This window comes from Cucurbita pepo, chromosome LG03 (genome assembly GCF_002806865.2).
Source record: "Cucurbita pepo subsp. pepo cultivar mu-cu-16 chromosome LG03, ASM280686v2, whole genome shotgun sequence".
Lineage (NCBI taxonomy): Eukaryota > Viridiplantae > Streptophyta > Magnoliopsida > Cucurbitales > Cucurbitaceae > Cucurbita > Cucurbita pepo.
In genome coordinates, this window is record NC_036640.1 from 512,220 (window position 1) to 530,699 (window position 18,480).

General features: G+C 37.4%; 5 protein-coding genes across 5 annotated transcripts; all 5 read left to right on the forward strand.

Annotated features, from left to right (window-relative positions):
- Positions 1-936: 936 nt before the first annotated feature.
- Positions 937-2,144, forward strand: LOC111789990 (zinc finger protein 10-like). The gene has a single exon (XM_023670737.1). The coding sequence runs from the start codon at positions 1,119-1,121 to the stop codon at positions 1,896-1,898; it is 780 nt and encodes a 259-aa protein (XP_023526505.1). The 5' UTR covers positions 937-1,118; the 3' UTR covers positions 1,899-2,144.
- Positions 2,145-6,543: 4,399 nt separating this feature from the next.
- On the forward strand, positions 6,544-8,719 carry LOC111789987. The gene is made up of 4 exons (XM_023670734.1): positions 6,544-7,062; positions 7,393-7,783; positions 7,915-8,466; positions 8,557-8,719. The coding sequence occupies exons 1-4, from the start codon at positions 6,587-6,589 to the stop codon at positions 8,665-8,667; spliced, it is 1,530 nt and encodes a 509-aa protein (XP_023526502.1). The 5' UTR covers positions 6,544-6,586; the 3' UTR covers positions 8,668-8,719.
- A 1,000-nt stretch (positions 8,720-9,719) lies between these two features.
- Positions 9,720-12,421, forward strand: LOC111789985 (L-type lectin-domain containing receptor kinase S.4-like). Its single transcript, XM_023670732.1, has 2 exons — positions 9,720-11,520; positions 11,611-12,421. The coding sequence occupies exons 1-2, from the start codon at positions 10,129-10,131 to the stop codon at positions 12,271-12,273; spliced, it is 2,055 nt and encodes a 684-aa protein (XP_023526500.1). The 5' UTR covers positions 9,720-10,128; the 3' UTR covers positions 12,274-12,421.
- Positions 12,422-12,539: 118 nt separating this feature from the next.
- LOC111789986 (L-type lectin-domain containing receptor kinase IV.2-like) lies at positions 12,540-15,655 on the forward strand. Its single transcript, XM_023670733.1, has 2 exons — positions 12,540-12,703; positions 13,274-15,655. The coding sequence occupies exon 2, from the start codon at positions 13,485-13,487 to the stop codon at positions 15,519-15,521; it is 2,037 nt and encodes a 678-aa protein (XP_023526501.1). The 5' UTR covers positions 12,540-12,703; positions 13,274-13,484; the 3' UTR covers positions 15,522-15,655.
- Positions 15,656-17,135: 1,480 nt separating this feature from the next.
- Positions 17,136-17,805, forward strand: LOC111791579 (light-harvesting complex-like protein OHP1, chloroplastic; the record flags this gene model as incomplete). Its single annotated transcript, XM_023672971.1, has 3 exons — positions 17,136-17,420; positions 17,570-17,692; positions 17,798-17,805. Coding segments are annotated over exons 1-3 (299 nt in total), but the record flags the coding sequence as incomplete, so codon positions are not given.
- Positions 17,806-18,480: the final 675 nt, after the last annotated feature.

Here is an 18,480-nt window from a genome sequence, read left to right on the forward strand (position 1 = left end):
AAAAAAAAAAAAAAACATATTTTCCCATGTTATGGGCTTCTATCCCCCAGTTCTTTTTGTGTGAACCGTGTGGTTGGTTTTTGGGCTGGGCCTCAAAGATCCTAAAAAGCCCACAATCCACGGCTCGATTTACTTTTTGGGCTGGGCCTCAAAGATCCTAANTTTTTTTTTTTTTTTTTTTTTTTTTTTTTTTTTTTTTTTTTTTTTTTTTTTTTTTTATAAATATAACATGTATAATTAATTATTTAAGATATTATTTTTTTCACAAATTATCATTAAATAATCTATAATTCAAGATCTTATTGAATTAGAAAAAAAAAATGATTAATTTCAAATGACTAACTATTAAGTATTTAAGATAATTGTGAAGGTTATATACCTTAAAAACGATTAATTTTGTGTTAAGTAACCCATTATGTTGTAATTGAGTGATTTAAAACCAAATATTGGAAGCTAATTAATATATGAGTAAATGTGGGAAACATAATGGTTCATATTTTGTCGGTCCAATTAAAGCAACAATTCTCCATACCTTATAGTTTGTATAAGGACCTGTGTTTCTACTCATTTTGAAAATTGCCAAAAACCCAACACAAAAAAAAATTCATTGTTGGAGGATAGAAGTCCTACCTCGATTAATTTAGGGAATGATTATGGATTTATAAGTGAATAATACTAACTTCATTCGCCCAAAGCAAAGCCATGAGAGCATATATTCAAAGTGGACGATATCATACTATTGCGGAGAGTCGTGAGTCGTGTTCGTCTAACACTCCTTATACTCCACTTATTCGGGGTTAGAGTGATATGAGGCAGGCAGGTTGATGCGAACAATTTGGTTTTAAACGAAATGAACCAAGAAAATAAAGAAAAGAAAATAAAAAGAAATTGGTTTCATATAATTAGGCTGCACCAAGAGATGAGGTTGCAGTGTTTTTGTGAGCCATTTTGTAGTTGTTGTGTAGCTATCCCATCTCCTCTCTTTCTCTCTCTATCTGAAAGATTCCCATTTATTTATTTATTTATTTATTTATTTATGATCTTTAATACCAAACCCTTTTTCTTGGATTCCAAATTCTGAACCGGTTTCTGAGTTGTAAACCCACAGATTGTATTGGATGTGGAGGAAGCAACAAGAGGAGAGACAAACACATGATTGTGATGATTCTGTGGATTCTCAATCTTCCAAAGCCAAAACCAAAACCCCCTTTGCATATGAGGACCCCTTCTCATGGGAAGAGCAAGCTTTTGCTGAAGATGCTGCTGGCGGCCTTGGAGGCTGCGTTTGGCCTCCGCGCTCTTATTCTTGCTCCTTTTGTAGAAGAGACTTCCGTTCAGCTCAAGCCTTGGGCGGCCACATGAATGTCCACAGACGAGATAGGGCTAGACTGAAGCAATCCCCAAATACTCCCAATCACAACCCTTTCACTAATTCCTTCCCCTTTCAATCCCCTTCTTCTTCTTCTTCTTCTACTTTTTCTTATCATCTTCCTACCCCTAAACCCTATTTGGTCCATCCACCGCCCCCGAACCACCGACTAACTTCAAAGGCGGGGAAAGATGAGAATTTTACAAATTCTTGCTCTAGGGTTACAGACAACCATCACGTTGGAATTGGGATTTTGGATGACGGGTTGAATTTCAGTTTCGGACCACCTTGGCCAACATCGGTTTTGTTTGACGATGACGGTGGTCGGGAGGAAGCGGGGGCGGATACCAGTTGCAAGAAGAGGAAGACGGATGATGAAACGTCGTCGATACAATTGTATGTGAAGTCAAATAATTCGGTAGAGAATCATCATCGTCGTCGTCGTGATCCTATTGAATCGGAGGTAATTGGAGTTAGCTCTAGCCCCTTCCATGATTTGGATCTTGAACTCAGGCTTGGTGGGGTTTGAGTAAAATCAAAATCCCATTTTCTCAAAGCTTAGTGAGCAAATTCCATGATTGAATTTCTCATCTGGGTTTGTGTTTGTTTGAATTGTTCGTTTGAGCTAGTGAACCTCTTCATTTTTCAGTATGTGTAACAAAGAGTTGGAATGAATCTTTTAGACCATTGTAACAATAAACAAATCAGGAAAGATTCAATACAATCATCTCTAACTTCACTCAAAACATATGAGAATTCAATCCTTCTTATATTATTATTCAGGATCAAAATGCACATCTTGTATGAGAATCCAACTTTTCAGGGTAAATACCGAGATAAATTAATAATTATCTGCATGCCACTTTTCTCCTTTCTATTAGCTTACCACCACAATCTTTGTTTATGAGGTTAAAATATATGGGCTGAATTGATTTTGAGTTAGAAGCTGGTTCTTATTATCTAATGTGGTATTAGAGTCCATAAACTTAAATGTGGAGTTTTCACGCTAAATCCTAAAGATGACTCCGACCATGATTAAGTATCACGAATTCCATCAAAGAAAGCAAATAATTTTCATTGGAGAGGAAATAACGAGCAAGAAAAAAACACCAACTAGCTATCTAACTCGTTCATTGGCGTGGATTTGTTGAAAGCTGAATTAGATAAGCCTCACATTATTGCTAACTTCACATAAGACGAAGGGAATTGTATTGTAAACCCTAACTAAAGGATTGAAAAAGAAGTGTGCAAACACCTTTGTCTCTCGATGCCGAGTTACTCTTCTCATTGTCAACTAATATTGCAATCAAGCAAGTCTCATGTGTTATCTAATATGGTATTAGAATTGATGATATTCTAAAAAGAAAATCTTGATCCAAGAATGGTAAACCCAAACAAAAATGAAAAGATGTGAGCCGTAGATGAGATCCCACTAATCTAAACCCTAGATGTGATGAATTTGGATGATTCACAAGCATAAACTCTCAACCATGTCATGTCTTTTTTAGCATCTAGGGTAAATTAGTATCCATGAATGAATTTCAACAACAAAAATGACTTAGTTTAGAAAATAAATCTCAAATAACACAACCCCAGGTAAAAGCTCACAAGTATGAANAAAAAAAAAAAAAAAAAAAAAAAAAAAAAAAAAAAAAAAAAAAAAAGATGAAAAAGTAGTAAATCCAAATATTGAGCCGTACGTACTTGATGTTGTAAAGGAATGAACGTAGTTATGATATTGTGAAGGAATAAAAGAAAGGGTAGGAAATGGTGGAGGACAGAAGGGGGGGAAATTGATGGGTATTAATAACAGCATGTTGGTTTGTCAAAAGGAGAGAAGGGTGATGGAACAATGCATTAAAAAGGGGACAGCAGAAATTGAGAACTGAAAAGGGTTTAGATTTCTCAAAACCCACATCGAAACAAAACAACAAATTTGCATTGCTATGACCATTATAGGGAAGGGATTGAAGGGATGCGTTAATGGCTCCCTGGAGGGCCCTTGACTTGACGATGGGGGTCTCTTTTGTTTCTGTGCACAGCCAAGCAGAGACAGCGGCAAATATTTGCTAAAGAGGGAATAGAGAAGGATGGAGGAGAGAATGTGAATGGTTTTAGGGTTTGTAAGGTATTATTAATGGATATGAAAAGAGAGAAAGAGAGAGAGGGTGGAATTAGGGTTTATGAAGGAGCAGCTGAGGAGCAGTGGAGCACATGGGCCTTTCATGTCGTTTCTTACTCGTTTTGTGTTACAATATATCATGCGAATACGACATAACATCATTCCAACTTTGCTGTCTCATTTCTGTCCTCAATGGCTATGTAATTTATTCCAAACTATATTTTACTATACATGGAATCATCATTCATGATACCTGCTATATTCGTAATCATTTCAATCGTCTATACTATGTACATATCCATCATCTACTTAAAAGTTTAGAACTCAACCTAAAATATTGTTATGAATCATCGAGATTTGATTCATTTGGTTTATCTCATATATTAGTACATAATTCATGTTTGAGAATTAGGGTTGTTTTGATTTATGTATGAGAATTAGTATTACTCGCCTTTATAAAAGTTTGTCTAATATTATTTTGAAATGTGAAATCATTATCATTTTATATTTGCAATTGGGAAATACTTTGTAAGCGTGAGAAATACTCTCGTAAACACTTTAATTACAGTGATTGACTACTTCTTATAGATGTAGGGAAATTTATGTGTGTTGGTGTGTAAGTACAGTCGATCTTATATTTATATATAATATATTTTTGATATATGAAATAGATAATAGTTTTATTTTGTTAGTACATTTTAGTACTTTATTTTGGACTTGACCACGTTACGCTTCATCTAAAGGACGTTTTTTAAATACTTATAATGATAAGGGTATATATGAAATTTCCTTTTAAATTGAACCAAAATTCGACCGTCAAAACTTATGGGTCATGGGCTAGAGTTTCAACTCTGGAAGGCCCATAAAAGAATTTACGGCCCAATAGTTAGCTTAAAGGCCTCCAAAAATGGACAGCTGCTTTGTAATTGGATCAAGCTCTTACGTCTAATGGTAATTATTGGGCCTTTAAGCTAATTTACGGCCCAATAGTTAGCTTAAAGGCCCAATAATTACCCTTAGACATAAGGGCCCAATAATAATGATAATAAATTACCCATAGGAAGGCAATTATTTCATTTTTGGAAGACACAATGAAGATTCAGAGTCAGAATTCACTAAAATCTCGTGAATTCTTCAAAATCTCACTTGTTTTATGCTCCATAGCCTTCCTTTCCCTCCTCTTTTCCTTCAACCAGAAACCACCCAACTGTACCAACTGCCACCGCCGGAAAATAATCGCCGTCAGTCATCGCAATCGCAATCACCGACGAACGTATCCCACCTTCTATTCGGCATAGCGGGGTCCACCAAGACATGGAAAAAGCGTCAAAGCTACTGCGAGCTCTGGTGGATGCCTAACGTCACCCGTGGGTTCGTCTGGGTGGACGAGAAGCCCAACGCCACGTGGCCTTCCACGTCTCCTCCGTATAGAGTTTCAGCGGACACGTCGGAATTCAGCTACACCTGCTGGTATGGGTCCAGGTCGGCAGTAAGGCTGGCCAGGATCGTGAAGGAGAGCTTCGAATTGGGAGTGGAGAACGTGCGGTGGTTTGTGATGGGCGACGACGACACCGTTTTCTTTGTGGAGAATTTGGTGACTGTTTTGGAAAAATATGATCATAATCAGATGTATTACATCGGCTCTAACTCCGAGAGCGTCGAGCAAAACGTCATCCATTTTAGTATATAGTTTATTACCAAATAATCTAAGTTTGAATATATATATATATATATTGTATTGGCAGGCCCCACGTAGACAATGTTGCCAAGTGGTGAATGGTACGAGTATGGATAATGTGGTGAATGTATGGATGAGAGGCTGCAATCCCTTTGAGACGGTGACCCCTCCCCAATGGTAGGGGCTACGACCCAGTCCAACTATAATGCTACAACTATATTATATAATCAATTAATGGATTTTGAATGTCATCTTATTATCACCCACCACTTATCTAATAAATCATTACCTATGCTCCATAAGATTTTCCACTTGTATTTATTTTGTTCCTAATAATGTGAATCCTAATGATATTAAATATAGTTCTAAGGTCGAACAAAAGATATAGTGGACATAAGAGTCAAGTGCACTGTTAGCGGATACTATCTTTTTTTAGACTTTCTTTTAAGATTTTAAAACACGTCTTCTAGGTTGAGATTTTCCACTTGTATTTATAAGGAATGATTCGTTTCCCTCTCTAACCAATATGAGATCACACAATTCACCTCTTTGTGGGCCAGGATCCTCGTTGACACACCGCTTGATGTATGACTATGATATCATTTGTAACAGTCCAAGCCCACCACTAGCAGATATTGTCAATTTCGGCTCGTTACCTATCATCGTCAGTCTCATGGTTTTAAAACACGTCTACCAAGGAGAGTTTCCACCATTTGTGAGATCTTACAAATGGTATTAGAGTTAAACATAGTGTGGTGTGCCATCGAGAAGGTTGAGCCCCCAATAGGAGTGGATTGGACTATTATAAATGGTATTACAGCCAGAAACTGAACAGTATTCCAGCGAAAATGTTAGACTCGTAGGGGGTGGATTATGAGATCCCACGTCAGATGGAGAGGGGAACGAAGCATTCCTTATAAAAAGTGTGAAAACCTCTCCGTAGTAAGAGCGTTTTAAAATCGTGAGATGACAATGATACCTAATGGACGAAAATTGACAATAATATTCATTAGTAATGGATTTAGGCAGTTAGATTCTTAATTTAGTACCTGAAACTTTCTATTTAGGAATGCTCTCAAAAATTTTATTTTTAAAAACAAAATAAAATAATCATAGAAGTCAAGTAGAACATGGAAAAGAATTGTTTTTATGGAAACTTAGAACAAAATTACAAATTTTAATTTTTGGTAAAACAAATTTGGAGGATATATTACCATATTAAAAAGTCATTTACCATCTAAACAAAGACGAAGCAATTTAATTTTTCTGGCAACGCATTCATTTTTTAAAATACATTATAGAAAAAAAAAAAAAAAAAATCAAAGCTTTTTCTATATGAACGTGCCACGAACATGAACAGAAGGCGCAGTCACGTTACAATTTCATACCCATTATCCCCAAAATTCTGTCCCTTTTAATGAATTTCTTGTCTTTTCGTTCTGAATTCAAAGGAATGAACAGAATGTCCACTCAAAATTCATTAAAAGCTTTCAAATTTATGGTGTTCCGGCCAGCTGATGTCTTCGCTCTTTTCGTTAGAACCTTTCTTGTCATCTCCATCGTAGCCTCTTTTTCTCTCTTCTTTTACCTCACCTTATACGACAAAATCCCCCGTTGTCACGGCTGTTTCGGTGCACTCCGAATCTCAAACCACCGGGAAGTGAAGGCTTTCGGTGCCGGAGAACAGCCGACGAACATTTCCCATCTTGTGTTCGGCATTGGTGGCTCTGTCAAGACGTGGGACGAGCGACGCCATTACTGCGAGCTGTGGTGGAACAAGAATATCACTCGTGGGTTTGTTTGGCTTGAAGAGAAGCCTGAATTTCCCTGGCCACAATCCTCTCCGCCCTACCGTATCTCCGACGACACCTCCCAATTCAACTACACTTGCTGGTACCATCTAAATTAATATTCAATTAATCACTATTTCTAACTTGATTGGATTGATTGGATGAGGATAGAGATAGAAACATTTGACCTTACAACACAACTTAAAATCAAAAATAAGTTCAAATTTAAACAAATTGGAGTTATTTAATTATTTATTTATTTATATTCTTACCATTTTGAATTGTTGGTCATTCTCACGTTAAAAATCAGAAAATTTTTAAATATAAGTTCTCATGATTTTATTTTTTATTTTACGAAAATAATAATAATACAGAGATGTGTTATTCGATAGGGGCTCTCCATCAACAATTCTTAACATCTGATACTTAACAGGTATGGGTTTCGATCGGCGATTCGTGTGGCTAGGATAATCAAGGAGACTTACGAACTGGGGTTGAAGAACGTGAGGTGGTTCGTGATGGGAGACGATGATACAGTCTTCTTCACCGAGAATTTGGTGGATTTGTTGGGCAAATACGATCATAATCAAATGTATTATATCGGCAGTAATTCTGAGAGCGTAGAACAAGATGAAGTTCATTCTTACGCCATGGCCTACGGCGGCGCCGGATTCGCCATTAGCTACCCTCTCGCGGCGGTGCTCGTTAAAATTCTAGACGGCTGCATCAACCGTTATGCTGACATGTACGGCTCCGATCAGAAAATCCAGGGCTGCATCAGCCAGATCGGCGTTCCGTTGACCAAAGAACTTGGATTCCACCAGGTTCGTTATTTTTCAAAAAAAGACAAAAAAAAAAAAATTATGGGAAGTAGGCCCATTTTTGTAAATTAAATTAATTACGCCCATAAATATGTTGATTTATATTATTTTAATAAATGGGTTTGAATTAACAGGTGGATATTCGAGGGAACATATATGGTATATTAGCTGCACATCCAGTGGCGCCGTTGGTCTCGCTCCACCACCTGGATTACCTAGAGGCCATATTTCCAGTCATGACCCCACCCGACTCGATCAAGAAGCTCCACACTGCTTACAAAACGGACCCAGGTCGAGCCCTTCAGCACAGCTTCTGCTACGACATGGCTAGTAACTGGTCCGTTTCGGTGTCGTGGGGTTACAGTGTTCAGTTATATCCATGGCTGGCCACAGCCAAGGAACTGGACACGCCCTTTCTCACGTTCCAAACGTGGAAGACAGAAGCCAATGAATCCTTCACTTTCGATACCCGACCCGTAAGTTCCAACCCGTGTGAAAGACCCATTCTTTATTTCTTGGATACGGCGGAGAGATTTGGCGGCCGCAGATGGCGGACGTTGACCAGCTACCGGAAATACGTGGAGAATAATACCAATGAGTGTAAGCAGCCGGATTACGCCTCTGCACTGTCGGTTGAGTATTTCAACGTGTCGGCGCCGGAATTCGACCGCCGTCTGTGGAGGCAGGTAAACAAATTTGGTAGGCGTGTTGGAATATTATATTATGTAATTAATAATTGATTAATATTCATAAATTTTTAAATTTGTGTTCCTCAGGCACCACGAAGACAATGCTGTGATGTCGTCCATGATAACAACACAATAAATGGATTGATGCAAGTTCGTATTAGAGACTGCAATCAATTTGAAAGTGTGACGCCGCCATAACAAAACCACACACCTCTAAGAGGTAATTAAGCATATCATCAAATTATTTTAATCCAACGCTTTTGGATAAATATATTGCAATTCAAAAAATTTAATAATAAATATTTTATGTAGAATCTTAATTTTGTATATAATATATTTTTATTCAATATTTTTTAATTTAGAAATATATTCTATTAGATAAAAAAAAAAAAAAAATTAAAAGGGGAAAATCTAATAAATTATAAGCTTTTAATTTTGTTATTAGGGCTCTGATTTTATAATTAATTATTAACGGTAGATATAATAAATTAGAACAATAGGGTAATTAAAATCTCCCAACGGCCAACACGACATGTTTAATAAAAGGGGTAGATGGAGAAAGAATTCATTTAATAACAAAAAGAAAAAGGCAAAAATAGGAATGATGGCATTTTAAAAGCATATAAAAATAATTATAAATTAATGTGCCACTGCCCACTATTATTGATTGCCTTGATTTAAATTCAATTAAATTAAACAACAAATCCCAAACTTGAATTTAAATACAACATAAGAATTAAACGAAGAATAATGTTTTATTTATTTATTTATAAATATCCTTAAAGTTTAAACATTAAAAATTATTTTTTATTTTCCATCCTCACAAGTGTTTGAAATTGAATTATAATAATTAAAAATTAGAATTAAGCATTGAATTCAAGAAATGGGTTGAATCAGGTTTGAAAATATGAAGGCAAAATGTAAAAAAAGGCTGACAATGAAAGCTTGGCTGCTACAGTCAATGCCCCTTCCTATAGGGAGAGGTCCATTACCAAAATTTTCTTTATATATATACCAATTTTATGATATAGACATTACTTTAGGACACATGGTGGCTTAATGCCTAAAATTCACCTAACATGTTACCTAAAAACCTCTACTTTTTAGTCTATCTTTAAAATAATAATTTATGTCTTATTCAATCAAATTTTATACATTTATGACATCATCCTAAAACTTACATATTAATGAAATGATTGTCGTTAATTATATGGTAAGATCTCGTATCGTTGGAGAGAAGAACAAAATATTTATCGTAAGGGAGTGTAAACATCTCTCCCATGAACACGTTTCAAAAATTGTAAGGCTAATTACAATACGTAACGAACTGACGATGCCTATCGGCCGTAGATTTGAGCTGTTGGAGATGATAAAACAGCTTTGGAGCGGCCAACTTGGCAAATATTCTCCATATTGTGATCTTCATTCCTCATGTGAAGTGTGAATTGACATGAACCTTTCCTTTTGCTGCTTCCTCACTTTTCCACTTCACAATTGTCATTATCACTCCTCTCTCTTCTTTCTCTCTCATCTCTCTTTTTTCTCTGTTCTTCAATTCAACGAAATCCGCTCACTATGCCGCTTCTCATCCTCCCATCCCACCAGATTTCTTCAACATTCACAACATAACCTTCTAGATCTCAATCCTTCCATTTCCCCATGGCCCAACTCTGTTTTCTCTGTTTCTTCTTCTTCTTCTTCCTCTTCTTCGCCGGCCCCGCCGCATCTCAGCAGCTCTACTTCGCCGGATTCCACGACTCCGCCGCTGTCGCTGCCAACTTAACCCTCACTGACATCGCCAAGATCGAGCAGAACGGAATCTTAAAGCTCACGAACGACACCAGTCGATTACAGGGCCATGCCTTTTACAGTTCCCCTGTTCGCTTCAAAAACTCCTCCGACGGCAAAGCTTTTTCGTTCTCCACCGCTTTTTCCATCGCCGTCGTCCCCGAGTACCCGACCCTCGGTGGCCATGGCCTCGCCTTCACCATTGCGCAGTCGAAGAACCTCCGTGGACTTCCCAGTCAGTATTTGGGCCTTCTCAATGCGACCGACGTTGGGAACTTCTCGAACCATCTCTTCGCCGTGGAGTTTGACACCGTTCAAGATTTCGAGTTCGGCGACATCAACGACAACCACGTCGGAATTAATCTCAACAATATGGTCTCTAATGCCTCCACCACCGCTTCCTATTTCGTTGATGATGGACCCACCAAGCAAAACCTGACCCTAAAAAGTGGGAGGCCGATTCAAGCTTGGATCGATTACAATTCCGCTGTAAATTCCCTGACCGTGGCGCTTTCTCCGTTCTCCACTAAACCCAAGAAGCCGATTCTGTCGTTTAATGTAGATCTCTCTCCGATTCTTCACGAGTTTATGTATGTTGGGTTCTCCGCCTCGACTGGGCTTCTTGCAAGCTCTCACTATGTGTTGGGATGGAGTTTCAGTATGAATGGACCAGCCCAATCTCTGGATCTTTCTTCTTTGCCTTCTGTTCCTGGTCCGAAGAAGAAGCACACTGCCTTTACAATTGGGGTTTCTGTTGGGGCCGTTTTGATTGTAGCAATTGCAATTGGCGTTGCTGTTTTTATCGTATGGAAGATAAAAAACGCGGACATAATCGAGGCCTGGGAGCTTGAAATCGGCCCTCATCGGTACTCTTACAAGGAGCTCAAGCAGGCGACTAAACGATTTAGGGACAAAGAGCTTCTAGGGCGCGGTGGGTTTGGGAAAGTTTACAAAGGGACTTTGCGGAAATCGAAAACCGTAGTGGCTGTGAAGCGAATCTCTCATGAATCGAAACAGGGCCTGAGGGAATTTGTGTCGGAAATCGCTAGCATTGGCCGGCTTCGACACCGGAACTTGGTTCAGTTGCTGGGATGGTGTCGCCGCCGTGGGGATCTGCTTCTGGTTTATGAATTTATGGCTAATGGGAGCTTGGATAGCTACATTTTCGATGAGCCGGAAGCGGTTCTGAGTTGGGAACAGAGATTCAGAATCATCAAGGGCGTCGCCTCTGGTTTGCTGTACTTACACGAAGGCTACGAGCAGGTTATTGAATCACTAATGAACTCGTATGAACTTTTTGAAGAGCTAATAAGTGGCTGAACTAAACCGTTTATTCGTGTCGTTTTAACATAGGTGGTGATTCATAGAGATGTGAAGGCCAGTAATGTCCTGCTCGACAGCGAGATGAATGGAAAGCTGGGCGATTTCGGCCTGGCTCGGCTATACGAACACGGGGCGAACCCGAGCACGACTCGGGTGGTGGGAACTCTGGGATATCTGGCGCCGGAGCTACACAGAACAGGAAAAGCCACGACTAGCTCAGATGTGTACGCCTTCGGCGCACTTCTGCTGGAAGTGGCCTGCGGACGTCGACCGATCGACCCAAAATCTCGGTCGGAGGAGCTGGTGCTGGTGGATTGGGTGTGGGAGAATTACAGGGAAGGGAGATTAATGGAAGCAATGGATCCAAAACTGAAAGGGGATTACAATGCGGTGGAGGCAGTGATGATATTGAAATTGGGGTTATTCTGTTCGAACGATTCGGCGGCGGGGCGGCCGAGTATGAGGCAGGTGGTGCGGTATTTGGAGGGGGAAAATGGAGTGCCGGAGGAGATATCGGCACCGAAAGTGGTGGAGGGAGGGAAGAACGGGGAAGGGTTCGATGATTTTGTGAATTCGTTTGCTTCAACATGCTCGTATTCGCGTACCGGAAATGATAATAATAATATGGATACGGATATGAGTTTTGCTTCATTTTCCACTTCTCCTCTTTCGCTTCTCAATGGCAGAGACTGAGAGTTGTAAGATATGATTGGTTTTTTTGTTTCCCATCCTCTCATAACTCAAATATCTTTCAAGGTTAATGAGTTTTCACTTTTTACACATAATTTTAATGATTCATCTTAATTTAAGATGTATGAGAAAGAACACTCTTAGTGAGCCAAGTTTGACTTTTAGTTTCTTCCTCCTCCTCATTTCTCCTCTCCAATCTTCTACTTCGCTCCCCATCTCATATTTCCCTCTCTCTCTCTCTCTCTCTCTCTCTCTCTCTCTCTCTCTCTCTCTCTCTAAGACGCCCAAAAGTGGAGTCTTTGAATTTTCCAGAAATCCTCCCTTTCCATGATTATTCGACTCATTTTTCTCCATCTTTTCCCCAACTATAAGAAATAGAACCATCTGATTTGATTTAATTTGTTTTGGAGAGCCCAATAATGACTCTGTGGAGGTAAGCTCTCTAATTTCAGAACTATTCCACTTTTCTCCATTTTCTAGTCTACAAGATCATGAGTAGTTCTAATTTCGATATTTTGTAGAAATTATTATGTATGCATTTATGTATCTTTCTTCTTGGAATTTTAACTTTTTAAATTTTTTTAAAATTATATCTATCTAGCAAATAAGAAAAAAAAAAAAAAAAAAAAAAANNNAAAAAAAAAAAAAAAAAAAAAAAAAAAAAACACTTAGTTTCTTTGAAAAACCTTTTATTAATGGAGATATAGTTACTTGTTTATAGTAATAAATTCGTGATCTTACCCTTCATTAACCAATAGAAGACTACTCTTCCTAATAATTTAATATTTATCTTTTATAGGACCATTTTTGAATTCCTATTCTTAAACCCCCAAATTGAACAAATTGACAATATTTACTCCTTTTTCATTATCAAGGTGACCTTCCAACAAATTTTATATTCGATACACAGACTTGTACAACTAAAACGATAAGATTCAATTGGATTTAAAGGTTTTTAAAATGTGGATTTCTCTTTCTTCGTCTAATTTTTCTATTACTTTAGCTGATCAGGAATTCTTCAACGGTGAGCCTTATACTTGATATGAAGACTCCACAGATTCAGAATCCGTGGAACTTACCAGCTCAAAAATTCAAAATAACCTAAGAAGATGTTTGAAAGAAATTGCTTACCTCCGAATGAGCATCTTTTTTATGGAGTCTGCTACTTCCTCATTGCTGTAGCCTGTATTTTTGATCGACCCTTGTGAAGAAAGATGAAAAAAACCATGTTTTTCAAGCTCTCAATTGTGGTGTGCCTGATTGTGGCCTTAGTAGTCTCAGCTGCTTCTGAAGGTCCTAATTTCATCTTCAATGGCTTCCAATCTGCAAATCTATCACTCGATGGTATGGCTGTTGTTACCCCAAATGGCCTCCTGCAACTGACCAACGAGACCAGGCAAAGAATTGGCCATGGGTTTTATACTAATCCTGTAAATTTTGTCAATTCCTCTTATGGCGTTTCATCCTTCTCAACCACTTTCGTCTTTGCCATTATATCTGAATACCCAAATCTAAGCGGCCATGGAATTGCCTTTGTGGTGGCTCCGACGAGAACTTTTCCCGGAGCTCAGCCAAGTCAGCATCTTGGCCTTTTCAATGACGGCAACAACGGTAACACAAGCAACCATATTTTTGCCGTAGAGCTCGACACAATTCAGAATTTAGAGTTGAAAGATATCGATGCCAATCACGTTGGCATAGATATAAATGGGTTGACCTCTGAGAGAGCTGCAACTGCTGGATTTTATCCCGAGAACAATGGGACTTTAAGAAATTTGACTCTTATAAGTGGCAAACCAATGCAGGTTTGGGTCGAATATGATGGTATCCACAAAGAAATCAACGTCACTTTGGCGCCAATCAACATACCCAAACCCCAAATTCCACTCTTGTCTTACTCTCGTGACCTTTCATCTGTCATAAACAACAGCTCCATGTTCGTTGGGTTTTCATCCTCCACTGGCTCGGTTTCAACTTCTCATTATGTTTTAGGATGGAGTTTCAGATTAAACGGGCAGGCTCGAAGACTTGACATTTCCCACCTGCCAAAGCTACCTCGGAAAAAACAAACATCCAAGTTTTTAACAATTGGGTTGCCTTTAATTTCTGGAGGGATTATTTTGTTGGTGATTTTAGGCATTGTTCATGTTGTCAGAAGGAAGAGGAAGTTCGCCGAGTTGCTCGAGGACTGGGAGCTTGATTATGGGCCTCACAGGTTCAAATACAAAGACTTATACGTGGCTACAAATGGATTTAAAGAGAAAGAGGTTCTGGGTTCTGGCGGATTTGGACGAGTCTACAAAGGGGTATTACCAAAATCAAAACTTGAAATCGCTGTCAAGAGGATTTCTCATGAATCAAGGCAGGGAATGAAAGAATTTGTGGCTGAGATTGTTAGTCTTGGGAGGCTTCGACACAGAAACCTTGTACAGCTTTTAGGCTACTGCAGACGAAAAGGAGAGCTGCTTTTAGTATATGATTACATGCAGAATGGAAGTTTAGATAAGTACCTGTTTGGCGAGACAAATCCTAGTCTGAATTGGAGCCAGAGGTTTCGAATCATCAAAGGGGTGGCCTCGGGGCTGCTTTACCTTCATGAAGAATGGGAGCAAGTTGTGATTCATAGAGATGTCAAAGCCAGTAATGTCTTGCTAGACAGTGAGTTAAACGGAAGATTGGGAGATTTTGGGTTGGCGAGACTGTATGACCATGGAACAGACCCTCAAACAACACACATAGTGGGAACGCTCGGTTATTTGGCTCCAGAACACACCAGATCCGGCAGGCCGACGACCCACATGGATGTGTATGCTTTTGGGGCATTTCTGCTGGAGGTTGCAACAGGAAAGAGGCCAATAGAGATTCGGGGAATGACAGAAGATGTAATACTGCTGGATTGGGTGTTTTTATGTTGGGCGAGAGGAGCCATTGTCGACGCCAAGGATCCAAAATTGGGATCAGATTATGTAGCAGAGGAAATGGAAATGGTTCTGAAACTTGGATTGTTGTGTTCTCAATCCAACCCAATGGCGAGGCCAAGCATGCGCCAAATTGTACAGTACTTGGAAGGCGATACTCCCATGCCAGAGATGGCTTCAATAGATACTTCAAGCGGTGGATTTGAAGGTTTTGATGATCTTGCCCTGTCCTACTCTTCCTTGGATAAGGCTCTCGCATATTCTACTTCTTCCTTTGTGAGGGGTTTCGCCCATTCTTCCGATGCTCAGTCTCTTCTGTCTGGTGGCCGTTGAATATAACCCATTCATCAACAACAGTTGGTCAACAGATTGCCATTGTACCTGAAATCAACAATGTATTTTGTAACCAGTTTGTGAGTACAATGCTACTTATAAAAATAAAGCTTCTTGAAACTCATGGTTACGAATTGAGACATCAAAAATCAAATATAAATCATACTAATTCAAGTTTCTTATGGCTCAATCTTTATAAGAACTAGTAAGACACATTTATCACAAATGTAAGCATAACATCATGGCACGTCATAAGACTCATAACAATGACAAATAATACCAACATCCTTTGTTTGTAGGGTACCATCGTAGAACAGGTTCTAATTTTTTTTTTTTGGAATTACATTATATTTTTAATATTATACTATAAAAACTACTTTTTCTAAAAAAACAAAAAAAACTTCTAGTTAAAGAACCATATGGGTTTTTTGGGCCTAAGATAACAATAATTTTTATTTTCTTTTTTAAGCACACCTTTTGGTGTGGAGTTGGGAAAAAACTTGGAGAAGACCACCAAAAATTGACCCTAACCAGATAGTTAGATGTGAATTATAAAATTTGCATACACCCTAACCATCATTAAATACAATTTTGAATTTTGAATTTTCTAAATTTCGTGGGAGTCGTGAACATTCAAATGGTAAGAATCTTGAACTTCTGATTTATATTTATAAAAAAAAAAGAAAAAAGAAAAAGAAAAAGCAGTTAAATGATCAAAATAACTCTAAAGAATGAAATTGGTTTCGTTTAAACATTGAAAAGTTTATTTTAACTCTTGAACTTTTACACCTTCAACCCCACACACCCAATTTTTTTATTCTTTGTTTATGATTTTTCTTCTTTGCCCCAAATTTACCTCCCGAATGTATTTAAATCGATCATACAAACAACACATAAATGACAAACTTTTTGAACATGAATTTAACAATAAAAGCTTTTCTAACAAATTTCAAACTTTCAAAGTTAAAATGAACTTTTCAAAATTCGAAGTATAATTGAGACCAATTCCATCGGAACCAATCAAATATTTCATGAGGTCATAGAAAATTCAAATGTAGTTTTTTTTTTTTTTNTTTTTTTTTTTTTTTTTTTTTTTTTTTTTTTTTTTTTTTTTTTTTTTTTTTTTTTTTTTTTTTTTTTTTTTTTTTTGTAATCAAAAAAGAAAAAAAGCATATATACTTTTTTTTTAGTAAAAAATTACAGGTGAAAGATCGATAGACTATGCTATGTTTGGAATGGCAATAATAGCAACACACTTTATAAACTCTTCATACTCCCTTAAAAAATGAATGTTATATTAAATTTAGTAATTTATTATTGAACACAAAATTCCATTATATATATATATATATAGTAGATTCATTAGTCTTAAAAATGGTTGAAAATATCATAGATTAAACTCATAATTTAACCAAAAATGAATTTGAGGTTGGAAATTTTTTTACAAGAACTTTATTTCGTATGGATGTTTATTTTCATAAAAAATTAAAAGGAACGGACGATTTCTATCCCGTTTCTATACGTCGACAGTAATCAGTGAAGTGAAAATACTTTTAACAAATCTGAAAATCATCAAGATATGGTGGGACCAAGACTCCAGCCTAGCATTTAATTTAAGGTGGAAAAAAGAGTTCCGGAAAAGAAAAGAAATTGAAGAGGAAAGTTGTGATAACATTACCGAAGCCGTGGTTGTGGTTGTGGTTGTCGTTGTGTTTGGGGCATTACCAAGTAATGGCGTCCTCCGCTACGATTTTATCGTCTTCTCTTCTTCCGGCCAGTGCTCCGATCTGTGACCGTCAAGACGGCCGACTCTGTCTCTTCCAAGTTGGGTCTGTCCGTGCCAATAACAGAAGGGCTCGTGCCCCTTTTAGGGTTCAGGCCGCAAAGCCTCCGGCTGGAGTAAGCTGACTATCCTCTTCAAACCACTGGACTTTTCCCAATTCTGTTTCACCTGTTGAAAATATCGTTTACATCTGAAAAGCTTAGAGAAATTTAGAATAATAAATTCATGTGAGCTTGCGAGTTACCTTTTCATTTCTGTTTTGAAGGTTGAATTGCCAAAAGTACAGCCGAAATTTGAAGCCCCGTTTCTTGGATTCACTAAAACTGCTGAAATCTGGAATTCCAGAGCCAGCATGATAGGCCTCATTGGGATATTCGTAGTAGAGCTGGTGAGCTTTTCTCTCTTTTTTCTTTTCAAAGAAAAGTTTCTTTCTTTTACCTTCTATATCCAAGTTTAGGGGTTTTATTTATTGATTTATTTTCTGTTTTTCCAGATATTGAANAAAAAAAAAAGAAAAAAGAAAAAGAAAAAGCAGTTAAATGATCAAAATAACTCTAAAGAATGAAATTGGTTTCGTTTAAACATTGAAAAGTTTATTTTAACTCTTGAACTTTTACACCTTCAACCCCACACACCCAATTTTTTTATTCTTTGTTTATGATTTTTCTTCTTTGCCCCAAATTTACCTCCCGAATGTATTTAAATCGATCATACAAACAACACATAAATGACAAACTTTTTGAACATGAATTTAACAATAAAAGCTTTTCTAACAAATTTCAAACTTTCAAAGTTAAAATGAACTTTTCAAAATTCGAAGTATAATTGAGACCAATTCCATCGGAACCAATCAAATATTTCATGAGGTCATAGAAAATTCAAATGTAGTTTTTTTTTTTTTTTTTTTTTTTNTTTTTTTTTTTTTTTTTTTTTTTTTTGTAATCAAAAAAGAAAAAAAGCATATATACTTTTTTTTTAGTAAAAAATTACAGGTGAAAGATCGATAGACTATGCTATGTTTGGAATGGCAATAATAGCAACACACTTTATAAACTCTTCATACTCCCTTAAAAAATGAATGTTATATTAAATTTAGTAATTTATTATTGAACACAAAATTCCATTATATATATATATATATAGTAGATTCATTAGTCTTAAAAATGGTTGAAAATA